This window comes from Magallana gigas, chromosome 7 (assembly GCF_963853765.1).
Source record: "Magallana gigas chromosome 7, xbMagGiga1.1, whole genome shotgun sequence".
Taxonomy (NCBI): domain Eukaryota; kingdom Metazoa; phylum Mollusca; class Bivalvia; order Ostreida; family Ostreidae; genus Magallana; species Magallana gigas.
In genome coordinates, this window is record NC_088859.1 from 52,743,989 (window position 1) to 52,765,143 (window position 21,155).

Sequence of the window (21,155 nt, forward strand, 5' to 3'; positions counted from 1 at the left end):
CAGGCTAGGTGTCTTACATGTACAAAACTGTATTAAACCCTAACAATGTATTAAAACAAGAGTGAATATTGTAGGGGTGAGAACTTTGGATATGCTGCACCTGGATGGTTTCCTGTAAGGGGCAGAGAGATGTTATAATTCTAACCAACGTGACCATGTGGAGGTTTGTATTTCTACAAAATCAGAATAATTATCATTATAAAAAGCATTATAAGTAACCTTCCTTATTAGGTCACCTGAGTGACTTGGGTGACCTACATGTATTGCGATGCGTTTTCGTTCATCGTCGTCCTTCGTGCATTAATTAGTACTCATTAATTTTAAAACATTTTCAGGGTTTTTTTAGCCTGCTAGCTAGGATTACCTATCCTGACTATATTTAATGTGTCATATAATTTGGGTAAAAACTGTAAAAATAAATTCAATTTTGAAAAATTCCCTATGTTGTCGAACATTAAGCAGTGTACATGGTTATGATATGCATGGATGCCAACAAGAAAATTGTAAATTATTGGCCGCTGGGTCCGGGGTTGTGTTAAGTTTGGTTTTTAGCGTCCATATACTAAATATGGATTCTTTGAGGAATTTCCTCTCTACTACTGAAGTATTAGCAGTCAAATTATGTACGTAATACAGATGGAGAAGGAAGTCTGTACCAAAATTGTAAAAATTTATACCCTCTCAATCAGTGGTTCTGGTGTTATGGTGGGACTCTATTTGTAATATAGTTAACATGGAGCAAATCATTGTAATTTTATATCATACTACCTAGCATCTTGCAGAAAACTAAGTTCTGGGTTTTGATGATGACTTAACAGAATCAATATCCCTGGTGTGGTGTGGGATGAGAATGTTTTGGGGGAGGGGGGTTGGGGGGGGTGACTGGTCATCTAAGTGCAGTATAATGATCAACCAGAAGTGTAAAATGCAAAAATGCATGACCCTTCGATTAAAGGTTCTAGTGTGTGCAGGTGGGGGGGGGGACAACAAAAAACTGAGCAGGTGGTTTAGATGAGATAAAGATATTTTACCTAACTATTAAAATTTTTAACCTTTAGTTGAGTGGTTCTGATTCTTTCTTTTTTAAACACATATATATATTTAAATAATTTATGATTTACATGCTGGAAATGAAAAAACATTAACCCCCCTCATGACAAAATAAGTCAACTTACTCATATTGGTCATAATTCTCCCTTCTCCAGCCATTGAATAAAATCAAAGATTTTGAAAATTTTAGAATACCAAATCCATTATCTTCTTAATCATTTGTAATCCCATAAATCATGTAATCTTGTTTCTAAGCAAAATACTATTTTGTTTTAATAACTAAAAGAAAGCTGCGATTCTGTGAATCCTCTAGTGGATTTTATCTCATATTCAGGTGGACTTTAGGGCCCTTGGGCCTCTTGTTTGTTGTGGTATATATATAATGTCTTCCTAATTCTTACTTCTGAAGTGCCATAGAGGTGTTATATGCTTTTTAATTAACATATTTCATATGCAGGTATTGCTGTGACGGTCTAAGTGTCTACAACATTTTAGATGTAACCAGAAGGACTACATTGTGTATTTGCAGATGAAATACAAGTAAGTAATCAGGTAATTAAATTCATCAAGACTCAATCAAAGAAACGGCAGTAACAGGTGATTCAATAATTTATTAAAACAAAGTTTGCATAGTAAGAATTATAAATATGCATTGAGTTATTATTTTAAAAATAAAAAAAATCAGCATAATTCACAATCATAATTAATTTGTATGTAATATCTTTAACAGTCTGTTTACTATATACAGTAGTATATTCATTTGCTTACATGCAACAGTATACAATGAAGTATAAAGTATCATGATTATAGAGATTGTTCACCTGTAATATAAACAGCCATGTTGTTTACATGTACATTTTCTGTTATTTATACACACACTTTGTTGACATATGATACATACACATGGTTTGTTTGTATATAATACATATACTGTATTTATATATAGTTCATATCAATGAAACATACCCACAGTTTACATATTTGTTGGTAATACACACAGTTTGTTTACATGTAATACTGGATTTTCTTCACTTTACCTGTGTTTAGTTCACCCACAAAGAGGTTGTCTCTGGTGTCCACACATAGACCACATGGACGCTGTAAATGACAGTTGTCAATGTAGCGGAGGAACTGTCCGTCCTGATCCAGGATGTGGATACGGTGGTTGTCACGGTCTGCTGTCAGGATCCGACCCTGGCTGTCTGTTGTGATGCCGCGTGGATAGAATGATCCCTTGGTAGTAGAGGGACGACCAGTGTAGGTAAACCGGAGTTTCCCGGCCTGATTGACCACCACTACTGCACGGGCTCCATAGTCTGACACACAGATATCTAGGTTCCTGTTCTCACTGATGTATTTATAGTAGCCAGATGAATAGAGAGGTTGTCCTTTGTCGTTGTACTGAATACTTTGTTTCTCTGTGGAGCCAGAGTAACACACAACTTTTGTTTGTTCTTCATCACTGTCCATGACAACCAGGAGGTCACCAGAGGAGGTACTACAGACACCGTCAGGTCTCCACCCCCGTAGTCTGATCACTGTCTTTATCTTTTTATTCTTCACTTTGTTCACAGTTCTATCAATGTAATCAGTATAAACTAGATCCCCACTCCTTGTCACTGCTATGTCTCGTGGATCGTTCCCTGACTTGGTTTGGACTGACTTCACTAGTTCTCCCTGCAGGTTGTACAGTCTCATCTTGTTGTCCTGACCACGCGTCCATAGTTCTTCATCCCTCAGACAGGACACACTGAATAATCCATTAGAGTCTCCATACTCGGTGTTTATCTGTGTGATGATCCGGGGTACATCAATGAGCGGTCTGTCCGGGGGAGAGGACTCAGCACCGGGAGATTCCATGGTGTAGCCATGTTCTTCTGTTTTGATAGATGACGCTGACAGAGAACCAAACTGTTGATAAAGCTGTTCTTTGTTGATCTTCTGAGGGGTAAAACTTGGTAAGGACACTGTGAGTTTAGGAGGCAATCTTCTGAATTCAGCATTCCTTGATTTGTAGGCAGACACACCGCTGACATCATTGGAGTCCACTAACTTCTTTAGATCAGTAATGGTGTGTGTGATTTCAGAAATGGTGCGTGTGATTTCATCTTCCTGTTTATTTAAGACGGCCAGGTGTTTGGTGTCCATTTCATTGAGATCAGATTTCAGTTTGTGGATCCTGGTGTCTATTTCTCTATGCAAGGCCTCTCCATGTTTGTCCATTGCTGATGTCAATTTCTGGCTGTTTTCATTCAGAGCAGCTTTCTGAACTGGGATATTAGAGGCAATCTGTTGATATTTAGGATAAATGGATTTCTCTAACTCTTGCATTTCTCTCTGTAAAAGTTCTTTTTTGCTTTCAATATGTTTAACAATGTCGACTGGTTTATGTCCTAAATGTTCTCCAGAAATACAGAGTGTGCAAATAGGAATGTCACATTGTTCACAGTGGAGTTCACATTGTTTTGTGGAATGTTTAGGACACTTTGGGTAATTTGGAGTAGATCCCCTCTTTTTAGATGGCACCACTTTGTGCTCTTTGGAATCATCCAAGAGATGTTCCCCCACACATGCTTTACACAGATGTATGTGACAAATGTCACAGTACATAGGGGGGCCCGGGGTCTCACAGAGACGACACCGTAACACATCCTGGGCCCAAGTCCTAGGGTACATGGTCAGGCACACGATGTAAATTACTGGAGTACTAGATCCTGAAATCAAATATCTATGATTATTTATCTCTTAAAACCCCCAATGCTTTAGTGCCTATAAGAAATTAAATGTTTGTTATTATGACTACATACCTATTCTGTTATAAAGTAAACCGCCTGTGTGTATCATTCATATTTATCTTTAGTATACATGTATATATACTGTACTTTGACCTTTTCCTGTCCTTGCATGTTTTTTACAGTGTAATTGTTAAAATTGATATCATAATTATAATATAAATATCAAAACACTTTCTTGGTCTGATGAATAAAAAGATATTTTCACTATTTTTTATCCATTCAAAGTAGAATATATCTGTTATTCCGATAGGTACAAACTGATTTACCTTAAACGTCTATCATGGCGGCTCCAGGTATTTACTCTTCCTGGTCTGGTTACCTGCCTAAAGTCACGTGATAGATTTAAATGTCAGGGACAGACTAAATAGATGACCTATTTCTTTTATTCCCCCCTCTGTCTGTCCTGTGTTGGGGATCATGTGGAAACTGTTATTGAAACATTGTAGAAGTCTCTGAGTATGTCAGCCACATGATTATTTGTGATATATTAAAAGAATTTTCTGCCAACAAGTGAAAATTGAAATTGAATTTAGAACGTTAACATGTGTAGAAGGCTGAAAGATAATTAAAACCATATACAATTTATTTATATCAAAAGTAAAGTCCATATACCTGATTGATGTCATAGTTGAGGTATGAAATGATTTAGTTCCACAAAATTGGTGTTTTGGCATGAAAAATTGGGTACTTCCCGTATTTAATTGGTTGGGGGGGGGGGCATGAAGGGTGTGTTTGCTTCAATACCATTATTTATTGTGAAGTGTAACAAAATAAAAAATAATGATGCGTGGGCTTGAGTACATGAGGCTGAAACAACCTTGCACTCTATTCTCGGGGAAGCCAAAAGTACATTCATAAAAAATTAAAAAGAATATCATAGGGGACAAGTGGTCTTTATGTTGGAGTCAAGTTCGTCTTGACCGGTGGGTGTTGTCCTGAATTGGGGGCAGGTTGTCTCTTAATTGGTGTCTCTGTGGCGACATGTTTTGGGGAGAGTTGTTCTGACCTTCATATCAACCACCAAAGACAGGACTTTACTAGATATAGTTCTCTCTCTCTCTCCCTCTCTCTCTCTCTCTCTCTCTCTGTTATCCATTATTAGGGTCTCGATATACAGGTACCTTATAGTCATGAGTCTATTATTCCTTCTATCCATCATTCCATCCATCTGGATGTCCGATATCACGTACTAGTACAGAGCATATAGTTTCTTTTCTCTTGGCCCAATCTGGGTCATACTTCACCCACAGAGTGTTTTGGGGTAAAGGATGTGCAGTGACTTTGAACAAAGTATGATGGTCACAGGCCATAGTCAACCTTTGTGTAAAGTCCCTGTCTTGAGACTTGGCCATATATAGTTTCTCTTTTCCCCTAAGTCTGACCTGAGTCCGTGCACTGTTGTTAAGTCAAATCGTTCTCCATGGCATGAAGGCACATTAAGCCGGTGCTTATCCACAGCTTGCGTGGTGCTAAGCAGATGTGAGTCATTGACTTGATCCCTGAATGGGTCATCAGTCCATTGCAAGTAAACTCCTAGCGTAAACTGGTACAATTTCAGCTGGGTGGACTTAGAAAATGTAGAGCAAGTATTCCTTGACTATATGCACAGCAAATGACATCATGAGACCACAGAGGGATTTGAATCTGTGACCTTTTGTGCACTGGTCTAATGCCTGTGACCACTGAGCCACTTGCTCCACCCGTGCATTGTAGAGGAAGTTTAAATCAATCACAGAATAAACAATGCATTAGTTCACTTCAAAGTTATAGAATAAACCCCAATTTAACAATGTAATCCTTACTTTCAATAAATGTGTCATTTCATAGGCCAATCACTGCTTGATGATGCATTTGTAGGCTGTGGGTTTAAACATATTGTGTACAGTCATATGCAGACAAATTAGATTATTAATGGTGATACGGTTTTGTCAGTGTCTATATTAACTAAAATTTCTACAAAAAAGTAAGTTTTTTGGTTAATATGTATAGTTTGCAGTCTGAACTTTTAAAATTATTTTGTTCCCTTTCCTTCAGTCACATAAAAATGCATTTGTTCTTATTGGTATTACTGTGATCAATTAGAAAATAAAATGATAATTTAATGTTATTCTCTTTCATTGCCAAAATTGAATTATGATGACTTATGATTATCTCCCTTGAGAAAATTCATTTTTCCCGCCATAACATCGTGAAATATTTTTTTCCGGGTTAGCAGCGCCACCAACAGGAAGTTTTGGTAAAGTGGAAGTAGAAAGCGAAGGTGCTGTACTTCACAAAACAGCATGATGCTATGGACTTATATTTAGTGTAGAAGACATTAACTATGGAAGAATGATGCATTAGTTTCCGCCATATCATTTCAGCACGGCATTGATTGCGTTGGTCGAATCGTAAGTAGAGCATTAAAATGTGTTGCCCCTTGTTTAATACACAGCTGTTATAAGAGAAGAGACTAAATATTCGGTTGTTGCGGCCTGTTGGTTAGCAATTCTCAGTTGTTGGTTGTTTTTGCTATTTACTTAATGTCTGTGATGCGAATACACGCATATTTAATTGACTGGAGTACGATTATCTCGTTGTGAAAATCTCTCTCTCTCTCTCTCTCTCTCTCTCTCTCTCTCTCAACTAATGCTTTGGTAAGCAATGGAATGATATTGGACATTTTAAACTATACCTTTCACTTGTCTGCATCAAGAGAGAAATCAGAGAGTGTAATTACTTTCATTTTGATGTCATTGTCAGAATGGGATGACTTGAAGATTGTCATTACAAGCTAATAGACAAACTTGTTGAATTTGACCTTAAGGGCTGTTACCTATATAATAAATAGTTTTACTGATCATTTACATTGTTTGAGTTTCTTTAATTTATTCAAACATGCAAATATTCTTGTCCCCATTAAACAATTTAAAATTGAGGTCATGTTGATAATACTTACCAATTGTTGACATATCTATGTCAGCTATACTGTATTGAATTTCATGGAAGAGAAAACTACACTGTACAAAATTATTTGTGTTATTGATTTACATTGGCACTGAGCAATGATTTTTTTTTGCAGGGGGGGGGGGGCTGTCTTTACAAAACTTGTTGTAGTCAAATAATGCATTTGTTCCTAAGTTAACTTTCATGATTTTGTGGTGGGTAGTTAGTCGCTGATACCAGTGTTGTATGATATGATGTACTGTGATGTAACAATATACAGAGGAAGGAGTATTCTACTTACTGATAAACAAGACAATGATACCAGTTCATTGAATGTCATTCTCCACCTTACAACACAGACGTTATTACACACATTAGGTCTATGGATAAGGAATAGGGAACATCTGGGAAGCAGTGATTCAGCAAACAGTTAATGTCCCAATGTTGTTAAAACAAAGGATATATACACAAGTTGTTTGTGTTTTTGTATTCCTTGTTGTGCAGAGATTTACTAAAACATCGCTTCTCTCTTTCTTCAAAACTCCTGTCTAGATTTTTTATTTATATTGGAAGAAAGAAAAATATAGATGTGTGTATTTTGATTTCTTATCAACCAGTCAGATCAAAACATCCTCAGCATTCAAGATTAAAAACTGCCATTCAGCGGAATTCTACAAGACATTTTGTAGATTCTCAGTGTGATTGGAACTCTGTAGTGATATGATAAAAACTGTGTGTTGACTCTGCTCCCAGGTATCTGGTGTTGATTACTTACTGGAGGGGGGTAGGAGTGAGATGTTTGGGGTACCAGGATGCCGTGTGTACGGTAGGGGGAGGGATTGACTGGCGTGAGTCATGTGATCAGCTTGTTTTTGGCAGCGGTAAGATAACGGGATGACAGCAGACTGGAGTCATCCTAGATATTGTCAGGTCATCGTATCAATCCAACTCCCAGCGGAAGTGAATTCACTATATATATATATAAACTCCTCTCTATCTTAAACCACCATTATCTGTTCATCTGTGAATCAATTGAATCTGTCTTGTACCAAGAGAATTGAAATTACATACAACATCATGTAAAAGATATAAAACCGTTAAATCAGCGGTTCATTTGTTTTTATTTAAATGTTGGCCAATTAAGTCCATAATCTAAGGAAGAGGAAGAAAGAGTTAGAAACTTAGAATTAATTAATTCAGAGAAATAGCTTTATTATAACTTATTACCGGACATCTGTGGAAGGTAATTTAAAGTATGTAGATAAACATGTATTTTGAAATTTTTAGGACAGAGACATTAAACGTAAAATACATATCAGTGATTTTTAGAATTGAAATCCATTGTAAAGTTGTCTCTCAGACTCTGAAAGTCTCAATGAACATTAATCTAACGGAGCGACCATGAGGTAGAAAGCATTACAACTGAAGTATGGCCAATGATTTTTATGAGGAAGTTGTTTGTGAACACTCAAACATTCTTGAGTCTAGTAAAGTATTTATCAACATACTATTTCCTTGTGCATTTCTAAATTAGAGAAAACATAAAAATAGATCTATTGCCTTTAACATGTATACCCTGGATTCCATTTGATCTAGAGGTAATATGAGAGAAAGTCTGTAAACGTGGTAAAGTGTTGGTAAAAATGTAAAATGTGTAGTGAAATTTTCATTGTATTGATATCAAAGTAATAAAATTCTTCATTTAAAAGAATTGTGTTAATAGTGTCACAAGTTTTTAAACCAGATGTATTCAACAGTATTGAATAAAATTTAATTATGAGTTTGAAAGTGTATTTTATTGGCAAATATTGTTCTTGACGTGCAGTGTTTTATTTACTCTAACAAGTACAGTTAATATTTAATGCTTTCAAATTAACAAAATTTCATCATTTAAAAAACTGTTAATTATGTTTGGTTTGTTTGTGGGTTACAGGTCAGTAAGAGTCCACCATGTTACAGCAGATTCTCCAGACGATGACCGTCGACCCTGACCTCCTGTCAGAGCTGTCGGACGAACAGAAGGCCATACTGTTTGTCAAGATACGGGAGGTGGGTGATGTACCTTAATCTGTACCACAAACAGATATACACATGCAGTTTTATATGTAAATAATACAGAAGGCCATAATGTTTGTCAAGATTTGGAAGGTGGATGATGTACCTTAATATTGTGTATACCACATACAGTTATACATGTACATCATACAGAAGGCCATAATGTTTGTCAAGATTTGGGAGGTGGGTGATGTACCTTAATATTGTCTAAATCACATCCTTGTAGAGTTATTCATGTTTATCATATAGAAGGCAATATTGTTTGTCAAGATATGGGAGGTGTTTGATATTATATAAATAGTGCCTGTTTGGGAGGGTAACTGTTGAAATTGACACCCCGAGAAAACCATTGTCAACCGACGCGAAGCGGAGGTTGACACTGGTTTTCTTGGGGTGTCAATTTCAACAGTTACCCTCCCAAACAGGCACTATTTCTTTTATTAAACTGAATGTCTTAATTTTAAAGAAAATTTTACTTTTATATACATGTAGAAATGAAGTGAATTCTACGGCGAACTGTACGCGCATAATGTATATGCATGTAACAATTCGTTGTGTAACCCATTGTGTTGCTAACGCTGAGGGTAATAGAAGGGATTACCTACTGCGTCTAAACCAATCAGATTTCAGTATTTAACATAAAAGTATAATAAACCTTAATATTGTCAGTACCACATACAGTTATACATGTATATCATACAGAAGGCCATAGTTTGTCTGTAAACAGCAGGTTGGCGATGTTCCTTTAACATTTTATGTTCAATTGAAATCAATATACCGTAAATGTAAACATTCTATGTTCAATTGAAATTCATATACCATAAATGTATTACATTTGGCTGTGTATTTCATTAAATTAGACTAATTAGTGGTTTTAGTAGAGAGCAGCTTCTGCTAAATCAGGTACATTTCTAAATATAATGTATACAGATATTTGAATAAATGCATTCAGAAATGTACTTAATCAAATCTTTGTTAGCATGTAGAAAAGTGAATTTCTGCAAAATATCAACACTATAAAAGTGTAAAAGAATATATTTATGCCAGTTTTGCTTGAATAATTTTATAGTATAACTGTTAACTTTTTATAAATATTGATAAATGCTGATCTAATTAATGGCTTATTATGTGAGTTGATTGAATCTGACAAATGTTTTCCTATCTTTTAACCCAGGAACAAGTCCGGAGGTACAACGAGTTTGAGAAGAAGAATCAAGATGACCGGATTCCAAGGAAACCCAAGAAAGGTATTCTGTAACACAACGGTTGTATGCTATGTGTTTTACTGTTATCCAGGACGTTATACTGTTGTTAATTACTGAAATTACCATTTTATTGTTTCGTTACAAACCAATGCTCCAAGTATGTCATCATACTATTCTAAAGATTTCAATGTAGAAATTGTGAGATATGTTGATGATAATCTAAGAGTATTTCTTTCCACCCTAACAGAGAGGGTGGTCTGTTTTAATGGCTTCCTGCCCTAATTACAGGTTAATGTGGTGGTTCCCCGGGGTCAAGGTATTGACTTTAACACCTTGGTCTGAGTGTCACAGTGTAACTCTCACTTAATTAAACTGATTTCACTAACGTCAGTACTTCCTGATTTTAGACCATCAATGGTCTTACAGATAATTAATGCTTTAAGTGTGTATGTGCAAGTAATTAGTGGCTGATTGGAGAACTCATAGCAATCTATCTTTAAGTGAATGAACTCTCTAACGATACTCAGGAAATTATATATCTGTATTAATAAGAATTAATTATGAAATAAAATGTAATAAAGGAAGAGAAGCCATTTGATTAAGCAAAAAATATCATAATTTTGGTCAGGAGCTTACAATAACTTCATTTCAGTCAAGATAGCCAGTTTTGTAGGATTTATAATGTTTTAAAGGTTCATGAAGGTCAGCATTTCTAAATTTTCAAGTGTAGCTATAATTGTTGAAGAAAGATTATGTTTCACAAGTTTTTAGCTCAAGTGAGCTATTCTGATCACATTTTGTCTGTCGAGCTATTCTGATCACATTTTGTCTGTCGCCCATCTGTCTGTTTGTAAACTTTTCACATTTTCAACATCTTCTCAAGAGCCACTAGGCCAATTTCAACCAAACTTGGGACAAAGCATCCTTAGCCTAAAGGGATTCAAAGTTGTGAAAACTTAAGGATCACGCCCTTTTGCAAAGGGAGAGCCCTTTTGCAAAGGGAGATAATTAGGAATTTATGAAACTTTTTGAGAAATTTTCAAAAATCTTCTTCTCACAAACTAATCAGCCAGGAAAGCTTAAACTTGTCTGAAATCATCCTCAGGTAGTGTAGATACAAAGTTATGAAAATCATGACCCCCGGGGGGTAGGATGGGGCCACAATAGGGGGCTGAAGTTTAACATAGGAATAGGAATAATGTATACAGATATTTGAATAGGAATAGCATAGGAATATACAGAGTAAACCTTAAATATATAGAGAATATATAGATATATTCTTGATATATATAGAATATATAAAAATCTTCTTCTCAGAAACTAATCAGCCAGGAAAGCTGAAACTTGTGTGGGAGCATATATAGAGAATATATAGATATATTCTTGATATATATAGAATATATAAAAATCTTCTTCTCAGAAACTAATCAGCCAGGAAAGCTGAAACTTGTGTGGGAGCATCCTCAGATAGTGTAGATACAAAGTTGTGAAAATCATGACTCCCGGCGGTAGGTTTTGGCCACAATGAGGGGGGGGGGTCAAAGTTTAACATAGGAATATATAGAGAATATATAGATATATTCTTGATATATATAGAATATATAAAAATCTTCTTCTCAGAAACTAATCAGCCAGGAAAACTGAAACTTGTGTGGAAGCATCCTAAGGTAGTGTAGATTCAATCTTCTCCTCAGAAACCAATCAGCCAGATGATTCTTTATAATTGTTAAGACTTTGGCCCCAGGACAATTATTTGGCCTCACAAGAAGGTTCAGATTTTGATGTAGGTTTATATCCCATATATAAACTATTGTTAAGACTTTGGCCCCAGGACAATTATTTGGCCTCACAAGAAGGTTCAGATTTTGATGTAGGTTTATATCCCATATATAAACTATTGTTAAGGATCTTTTTGAGAACTGCAATACTCAACATGTGATATGACTATAAAATCATCCTGTTAAAAAAGGGACTAATGATTATAAACATAAGAATATCCAGGGGGGGGGGGAATGGATTTTATTTATACAGGATCTACATGTATTATTGTACATTGTCCAGATAGTTTGTATTGTGACTCCATTAAGCTGATTTTATCATACCTATTGTTCCTCAGGTGAGCAATGTGGCCCATGGGCCTCTTGTTTGCATTAAAATTGATGGTGAAGGGGTGCCATTAAAACTGAATGAAAATTGAGCTACCACAATCTTTAATGCTTTCACGGATTTATATGATCCAAATGATAGCTTTAAGTTTTTAGACAGCACCTCTTAAAGATTAATTCATTTTTCCGCGTTTTTTTTTTTATACACATGATGTGGACTATGGAGCAATTGCAGATACAAACTTCCTTTCAGTTAGGTATTTGAAGGGAGACAACTTCAGGCCCCGTAATTGATCTAAACAATCAAGTCACTTAATAGTTCATTTATATGTCAGAGCTGAAATTCAAGGAACATTTACAGATGGTAGCTATCTTCCAAGTTCTCTGTGTATTTGTGCGTCTTTTTATGGATTTGTTTGAGGTGGCTATGATTCTAGATGTGATTCATGTATGTTTTATTCTGATCACTTTTCCCATTTATTTCATCATAGCTTTGTTATTAATGCATCTGATTTGTTGAGTAGGTAGAAAGAACGTGGACTTCCTGTTGGGCAAGAATGGCAGGGAGTGGGTCTGGGTGATGGGAGAACACAAACAGGACAGGTCTATAGAGGAGATGATCGAGTTAGAGATATAGGAGAAGGCACTCAAGGAGGCCGAGCGCGAGATCGAGGAGATCAGGTGAGATATAGGAAAATCAGTAATGACATATTAAGTCTTGGTAATGGGAAAACACAAAATTGACAAATCTATAGAAGAAATGATCAAGTTAGAGATCCAGGAGAGGGCACTAAAGGAAACTGAGACTAAAATCAAGGAGATCGGGTGAGATATAGTGAGATCAATAATGACATTGAGTCATGGTGATGAGGTATGTAAAACATAAGTGTATTTTTGTGATACAGATACTCATCATCACGTTTGCTTTTGGGAGTGGCTTCAGAATAGAAGTGTAAGGGATGTTTTTACTTTTTGCTTGCGGGACCAAACCCTTTATGTTTTAATTTTGAAAGTATGAATTGTATTTTTAGAAATGAAATGTGGTGATAATAAACTACTGCAATTAAAAAAAATGATGAAATGATCAAGTTAGAGATATAGGAGATGGCACTTAAGGAGGCCTAGAGCGAAATCAAGGAGATCTGGTGAGATATAGTGAGATCAATAATGACATATATATAGTCTTGGTGATGGGGTTCGTAAAACATAAGTGAGTTTTTGTGATACAAAGACTCATCATCACGTTTGCTTTTGGGAGTGGCTTCAGAATAGAAGTGTAAGAGATGGGGTTTTTTACCATTTGCATGCCGGACCAAACCCTTTATGTTTTAATTTTAAAAGTATGAATTTTATTTTAGAAATGAAATGTGGTTAAAATAAACAGTGTTCCAAAGTCCAAAGGAAAAAATACAAAACAGGAGCAGAGCAAACATGGACCTCTACAAAAATTAGAGGTAGGATCAGGTGCCATGAAGGAGTGAGCATTTTCTGCTGAACGGTCCTGACATTGTATGACGTTTGGAGTTTAGTGTTTGATTGTGTAATTAATGCAACAAATCTTGACTCCTTAATGATTTTATACAATTGTCAAAACGCAGCAAAAACAATTTACCTTGAAAAAATTTGAATGCCTGGTAAACATCATACTGAGGTTTTTTTTTGGTTTAGAGTAAAAAAAAACTATATATTATGTCATTTGTGTAGTTTTAACTCTTTGTTAAAAATAGGTTGTTAAAGATTTCTTTGATTTTTAAATGTTTATTTCAATTCTTTTTTTCTTTCTTTTTTTTTTTTTTGTAGTTTTAGCTTGTTCAAAATTTATCAATAACTTCTACTATATTGCTCTAAGGAAAACATGTACACTCATATGAAAAGTTATTGTAATGAAACCATTGTTTTGAGTTGGTCAGAGGAATCAGACGTTTCAGGTACTATTTGATGTTAGCCTATATCTAAGCTTGGGCTTTCTGATATATCATTAAGCAATGAATTATTGTCGTAGTTGGAATCAAGGATTTCAAATGTCCATATCGTTGATAAGAAGATTGAAAGTAAGGTCATAATCCTCATCCAAGTTAATTAGTCTAAACAACATGAACATGTATTATATTCTGAGTGTTTTAATTTTTTGCATTGAATCAAACTTAATCTTGAAGGTTTTCCAAATGCATGCCTGGGACAAGGTTTAAAAAGTTTTTATTTGAAATTGAATTTTTCATATTTTCAAATTTATTTTAACGAAAAAACTTAATGTGAATATTAAACATTGAATTTTGACTTTCAGTTACAACCATAAATGTGTATTTTTCTGATGATTCAACTTTGAAATACCCACTAAGTATATGCAGTGCCAGATACCATCCTACCAAGTTTCATCGGAATCAGATCAGGTATATCTTAGTGAACGTGTCAGGAATCAATAAATAGTGTGTATTACTGAAAAAAACATGATTTATACAGTTGATATATATTCTTTTTGAGAATGTATTACGCCTTTTAAGAATTCATCAGTGCCATGGAAATAATTTAAAAGTACACCATGGTCTAGCAATTGTAAAATGTTCCTATTATTGATCTGTTTGCAACGTAGAAGAAAGTGATAATTTTTACATGTAAGAAACTAATGACAACTTTTCAGGAATTTTACCTTTGTTGGTATATCTTGTATTTTCAATGTAAAGAAATTTTACTTTTGTAGATATATTTTGTTTTTTCAATGTAGACAAAAGTTTGATCGATCACAATAAATGCATACAGAAAACCTTGAAAATAAAAATAAGAATTTTTTTTAAACAATAGTTACATTTCAAATGTCTTTTTTCTGTGATAAAACTACAAGTTAGATTTCGTTTTTTATTTTTTGTTTTATCGTCACATTGCTTCTTCAACGAAGTCACGTAGTTGTTTTTGTCAGCATAATAACACACAATCTGCGTTACTTGACAAATTGATATCAAATTACATACACTGTTGGGGCACATAATGATGAAATAATATAAAAATATTCATAATTTAAATTGTACGTACGAGAGAAAGATGACTCACTTTTATCAAAATATCATATAGCTGCATATTTCAATGGGAAAGTTTATTTCTATCCTTAAAATCTCCTATAAAGAAGAAATTAATTCTTGAAGAGTTCTGAAACAAGATCATGAAGCAAAATCAGAACGCTTGTTCAGAGTGGACTATACCTTTGTTAACTTGACCGCTTTGCTTACTCTGTAGCAGCACCAAATGTTGACTACCTCCTCATCCGCTGGTTGTGTACCAGTTCACCAGCTGACCTCGGGGGGGGGGGGGCATTCCTGTTTCATCCTTAAAAGTTCATAATAATGAGGCCTGGATCACAGTTTCAATTACTGAGACACCAATGTTGTCTGCACAGGTTGGCATATTTACACAAATATCTAGAAATTTTAACAGTCCAAAATCACCCAAACTTCAATAATTTTAAAGGATGTTTTTATCTGTCTTAAATTGTTCTTGTCAAGATATCAGCCTTCTTGATTTGCATGGAGTTGAATGTTTACTGTTTTGAATCTAAGATATTGTACCGTAACTGATTTTTTTGCTCCGTATGTTTTGTTCAATACAATTAATTTAGAAACATTTATATATAAATCTGTAGGTTTGATGTTAACTAAAGGGCAAGAATATGAAAACAGTCTTCTTTACCAATATTTTTCAGTAAAAGTAGGTCTATTTATAACCTTTTAGCTATGAAGGAACATACTACACTACATTCAGATATCAGCAAAATAATTTATTGTTTTACATATAATAGTTTTAATAAATACATGTTTGACACAGTAAGTTTTGTAATTTTGCAAGATATGGTAAAAATAAAAATCCATGTAAGGAAAATTTGTATTTAATTTTGGAACAAACAGAAAAATTATGTCTATTATAATGTTACTGATTTTTAATGTCATTATTTTGCTAATATGAAGACATGAGATGGGCATGTGCAGTATTTGGTATTGTTCAGTCAGAGACCATCTACTTTGTACAGGAAGGTAATAATTATCCTTTATACATCATAAATATATGAATAAATAAAATGTTTTTTCATGTCCTAAATATATGTATCACAAATTTTCATTTGTATGTCTACAAATAGTTTTCTCTCTCCTTTTTAGCAACAATTAAAACATAAGACTGCATGCATTGTTGATGAGACATGTTAATATATAGAGGTTTGTTTGTGTTGTAGCTATGATGAGACATGTTAATATATAGAGGTTTGTTTGTGTTGTAGCTATGATGAGCACCTCCTTGTGTGGAACTGCAGACAGATGAAGCATCCACTGGCAGACACACATTTAGGCGGGACATCTGTAGGGTCAAGTGGCACCCTGTTCACACACAGCCACGATGTACAATTGTAACCATGTGGTAGACACAAAATATATTTCAGGTAGTAACACACCTGTAATTAGTGTTATGACGGTCACAGTGTACAATGGTTACCATGTGGTGGACACTGAACATATTTAAGGAAACAATACATTTGTTATTAGTGTCATGGCGGCCACTATTTACAAGAGTTAATATGCGGGGGAATCTATACATATTTTAGGTCATAATACACCTGTAGTGTTCTGCTGGCCATAGTGTACAATGGTTACCATGTGGTTTGAACAATTTTTTTCTCTTTGGTTGAGGTTTACAACATAGAAAATATTACAAACATAGATACACAATTTACAATCTATGCATGAGAAGAAGAAAAATAAACAATTATAATGGTTCTTTACTAAATATATATGAAGTATAAATGTACACTTTTTATGTCAGTGAATAAATATGTAGGAATTGATAGCCTTCTCGTTAACAATACTAATAAATTTAAATAACTTGCTTAATAAGCTCACATTGATTCAGGAAAAAAAAGCTCGTTAAATTTGAAAATATTTGGTTTATAAAGATATAAAAAATTTCACCACGGTGCAACACAAAATAAAGTGGTGGACACTTAACACACCTCGGGTAATAACATACATGTAATTAGTGTTCCGACGGCCTCAATGTACAATGGTTACTTTGTGGTGGACACTGAACATATCTCAGGTAATAACACACCTGAAATAAGTGATCTCATAGCCACAATGTACAATGGTTACCATGCGATGGATGATTCAGGTTAATAACATGCCTGTAGTTTATATCCTAACTGTCACTTTGTACATAGGTTACCATGTGGTGGTCAATAAACATACCACAGGTAATAACACACCTGTTATTAGTAGTAATTGAAGGTACTTTCCAGAGAAAGTAAATATACAATAAAGAAAATCAAAAAATATAAAAACTGAAAATGTCCATAATTCTGCTATTGGTTGTGTCGCTTTTGGAGGAAATTCAAAACATTATTGATGTTTACTTTGAATCAAAGGGCAGATTGATTATCTACTGTTTGTCAGTATATATTCAGAATATTTATTTGGTCACAACAAATCGAGAAATCTTTTATTTACATTGCTTGACCAATATCTCACCAATATCTTTAGATACACCTTTTTGACGGTCATAAATGGCATGGTTTAATATCATTTAGGGCAAATGTCTTCAGGATTGCTAATAAAGCCTTGTCATTTAGTTGTAAAAAGGGAATTTATTTAAGATTTATAAACATATCTTGTTTATTTTTTCATCAACTTTAACTTCTTTTTTCTACAGATGGAAAGATGGACGCAGTACATCACTATGACAGATATGTTTCCTTTGGTTACGGTGCTGATTGGTGTCAAAGCAACGCCTACAACAACCTCGTAGCAACGTGCTCTTTTTATAATCATTCCTTGCAATATTGAATAATGGAATTTTACAATGAAAAACCAAGATTTTGGATAAATGAACGTTATGCTGGAAAGATACCTATTTTATTCTTTTCTTTTTTTTTTAGTTTTGCAAATTAAAAAAAATCACACTTCTAATTTTCGTTTCAAAAGAATTTTTTGAGAGGATAATATCAAGGGGTCCATAATATACGATTTTATACATAGTTATGGACCTTTTTACTGATGTTGATAATTTTAATCATGTTAAAATCAGGGTTTTCTTTTTTTTAAAGTTGGCTGAATTCACAATTGTAACGTATAATGTTGCATAAAAAGCATCTTGTTTTTGTTAGAAATGCTAACTTAATTAATCTCACCAAAGAAGCATTTAAAGGTTTGTATCTACATTTTTCAGCGTCTTTGTCTGTGATAACGATTCAAATTAAATTTGTAATGTATAGTTCAATATTTTCATAAATAACGCAAATGACGTATTCTTTAGCGTTGTAAGCAGGGTTTGCTTATATAAAATAAAAATAACGTAAAAATGTCAATGTGGTATAATATTTGATCGTACAATTGCCAAAAATCATTTAAATACATGAATAAGTAATAAAAATTCATTCTTTGAGTATTGTGAGGCATTAGGATGTGGCGTGATCCAATCTATCATATAGCCCTTCAAGCCATAATTGTGATAGTGTTGAATTTTGTACATACTATTATTATAGGCATTTTTTATTTTAGCTATACACATTTACGTTAATCATTACAATAATAAAATCATTCATATTAAAAAGTTGTGTTATACCTGTTATTCCTTAAAGTTAAAAATAGCAAATGGTCAGTTCTATATTTAATTCTGGTTCTGGAAAATTTTCCCGCGGTGCTTAGCAGGTAGTTTTCTGTCGAGCTCAGGAGAGGTGGACATTATATGTGTGAGAGATACAACTCAATACGACTTCTGACATGACCTCATACTGTAAGTTCTTTTACTTCTTAATTCACAGTTAAACTCTAATTAAATAGCGTAATATTTTTAATTGCCTATAGTTTTTACATAAACCCTATTCAGTGAGAATGCAAAGTTTAAAAGCAGATAATGAAATAAAAAAAGACAATAACAAACTGTCAACCATCTCAAAAATCATTAAACGAAATACACATTCAAAGCAGAGCACACGGACCTCCAAAAAGATAAAGGTAGGATTAAGAACCTAGGAGGAGTGAGCATCCTCTGCTGACCGGTCGCACCCGCTGTGTGCTCCTTGTCACAATTGAGCATGTCATTATCAAGGTTAATGTCAAAAAAGGGGAAAAAAAACCCGAAACGTTGATGGTTTGTTTGTGATTGTCAAAATACAATTCTTGAGCTAACACGTACATCCATTATTTTGGAGGTAGGATCAGGTGCCTAGGGGGAGTGAACATCCTCAGCTGACCAATCACACCCGCCATGTGCTTTTTGTCGTAATCGAAAAAAACGATAAAGTCCGTAGACAATTAGGTGTTTAATTATGGTCTAACAATTAGTATGAAAAATGTCAGTCAGCATGCGACCCAGTGGAAGATTTGTTTGCTGAAAAGGTAGTTGTATTGACCTGAAAACTAAAGAAAATATGACTTCAAACGAGACTGTTGATAGTACTGTTTTATCATTTTATTATTGTTTGTCAGTAGCTTGCTTCGCCATAGAAACTGTTCATACAAAGAGCAAGCCCTTGCGTATCGAATTAACTCAGAGACAAAAACACCATATACAGGTGATGAAGGTGTATTGCTAAATAAGTAAGGAAAGTTGAATATAGAAAAATTGAAGTCATCGCGTATATCAAAAAGTTTTGTTGTTAGGTTACCGTCAACGTCCATTTCCAGTAAAATATCCAAATACAGTGAGGTTGCCTTTAACGAATCGTCTCCGTTAACGAATCACTTTCAGATAAACAATTCTGTATTTTTCTATTAAAGGTTCAATACTTAACATATCCTGTCATGTAGAGTTATTCTTGTTTTAATAATTTATCATGAAATTAGTAAATTTTATCTCGTTTTATGTCGTAATTTCTAAACAAACATGAACAAGCTTTTTGAAGACGCAGACAAAAAGCATGCGTGCAGCTGACTACTTTCACTTTTCGGTTGAGCTCTGATGTGAACGGCTCATTGTATGTAAGCATATTTGGTACAGATGTTTAATAAAATTATCTGTCTACAAGCACTGAAAGCGTCAAACCTTTTCTTAATCAGAGAATAATTATATTAGCTATAATGTTGTGGGTAGTCAGGGTTCCAATAGCGAATCACCGAGATGCGGGGATCATGGATGGATTATGTCCAAATTAATTCATACCGCTACGATTATTTGCACATCTGCTGCAATGAAAAAACCCAGAAACAACAATAAAAGATTTTAAAAACACATCTCATTCCCATTTTCTAGAACATTTTTCCATTCGATTATGATTTCAACCATATTTTGGTTTCCCCAATTCCCTGTAATAATACGGATATTTATTGATTTAAAAACCCATGCCTTACAAATTAAAGCTATTCGTATTCGATGTCATTTAGTAGTTTATTTCCTAAAAATATTATTTTCCTTGAACATGGATCCAGTTTGCAGATTCACTATACTTTTTATTTTTGTTTTAAAAATATTTCGTAAGTACAAACGATCACTGATTCCATACATGGAAAATATTTATTTTCCTTGAACACACATCCAGTTTGCACATTCAGTCATTCACTATACATTTCTAGATTTGTTTTAAAATATTTTATAGTACAAATGATCGCCGATTCAAAACGTCTGTTTTCCCGGTATTTGTTCTTCCATTTCTATCGGTGGAGGTTTCTTCGTTTTTTATTGCTGTATGTCAATACTGGGTCCTGTTTTTGTTTTTTTTTTTTGGGGGGGGGGGGGGTTTGTTGCTTAATGATACAATCCCTAAACACATTTCTAGGCAATTTTGTGTATTTTGATTTGTTTACTTTAAAATCGCCCTTGGAAATGCTTCTAGATCTTTTAAAACCTTTTTTATAATTAGTTACCGTGTGTATATATTCAAACTTCAACCTTTCTAACGTATGCTAAAAAAATCTTTAAAAAATTCGGAATGGCTAAGTTTTTTTTGAATAAATAAAAAAAAAAATGCAGATATATAAATTCATTTTTTCTTCTTCTTTTTTTAAATTTTTTATTCGATGAGTTATTTTCCTCACGATATTCTTCAAGTC

At 34.1% G+C, this 21,155-nt stretch overlaps 1 protein-coding gene and 1 long non-coding RNA gene across 3 annotated transcripts; one reads left to right on the forward strand and one right to left on the reverse strand.

The window, feature by feature from the left end:
* Positions 1–148: 148 nt before the first annotated feature.
* On the forward strand, positions 149–10,073 carry LOC117684605 (uncharacterized). The gene is made up of 5 exons (XR_010707526.1): positions 149–163; positions 1,508–1,590; positions 6,061–6,235; positions 8,704–8,819; positions 10,000–10,073. It is a non-coding gene; the product is annotated as an uncharacterized lncRNA (long non-coding RNA).
* Positions 1,642–4,247, reverse strand: LOC117684590 (E3 ubiquitin-protein ligase TRIM71-like). 2 transcript variants are annotated; one of them, XM_034457342.2, is made up of 2 exons: positions 4,112–4,247; positions 1,642–3,764 (listed from the first exon to the last, which is right to left on the reverse strand). In XM_034457342.2, exon 2 carries the CDS (start codon positions 3,724–3,726, stop codon positions 2,056–2,058), a length of 1,671 nt encoding a protein of 556 aa, XP_034313233.2. In that variant the 5' UTR covers positions 3,727–3,764; positions 4,112–4,247; the 3' UTR covers positions 1,642–2,055. The 2 variants fall into 2 exon arrangements, with proteins under 2 accessions (XP_034313233.2, XP_034313231.2); XM_034457340.2 differs by lacking the exon at positions 4,112–4,247 and adding an exon at positions 3,858–4,071.
* Positions 10,074–21,155: the final 11,082 nt, after the last annotated feature.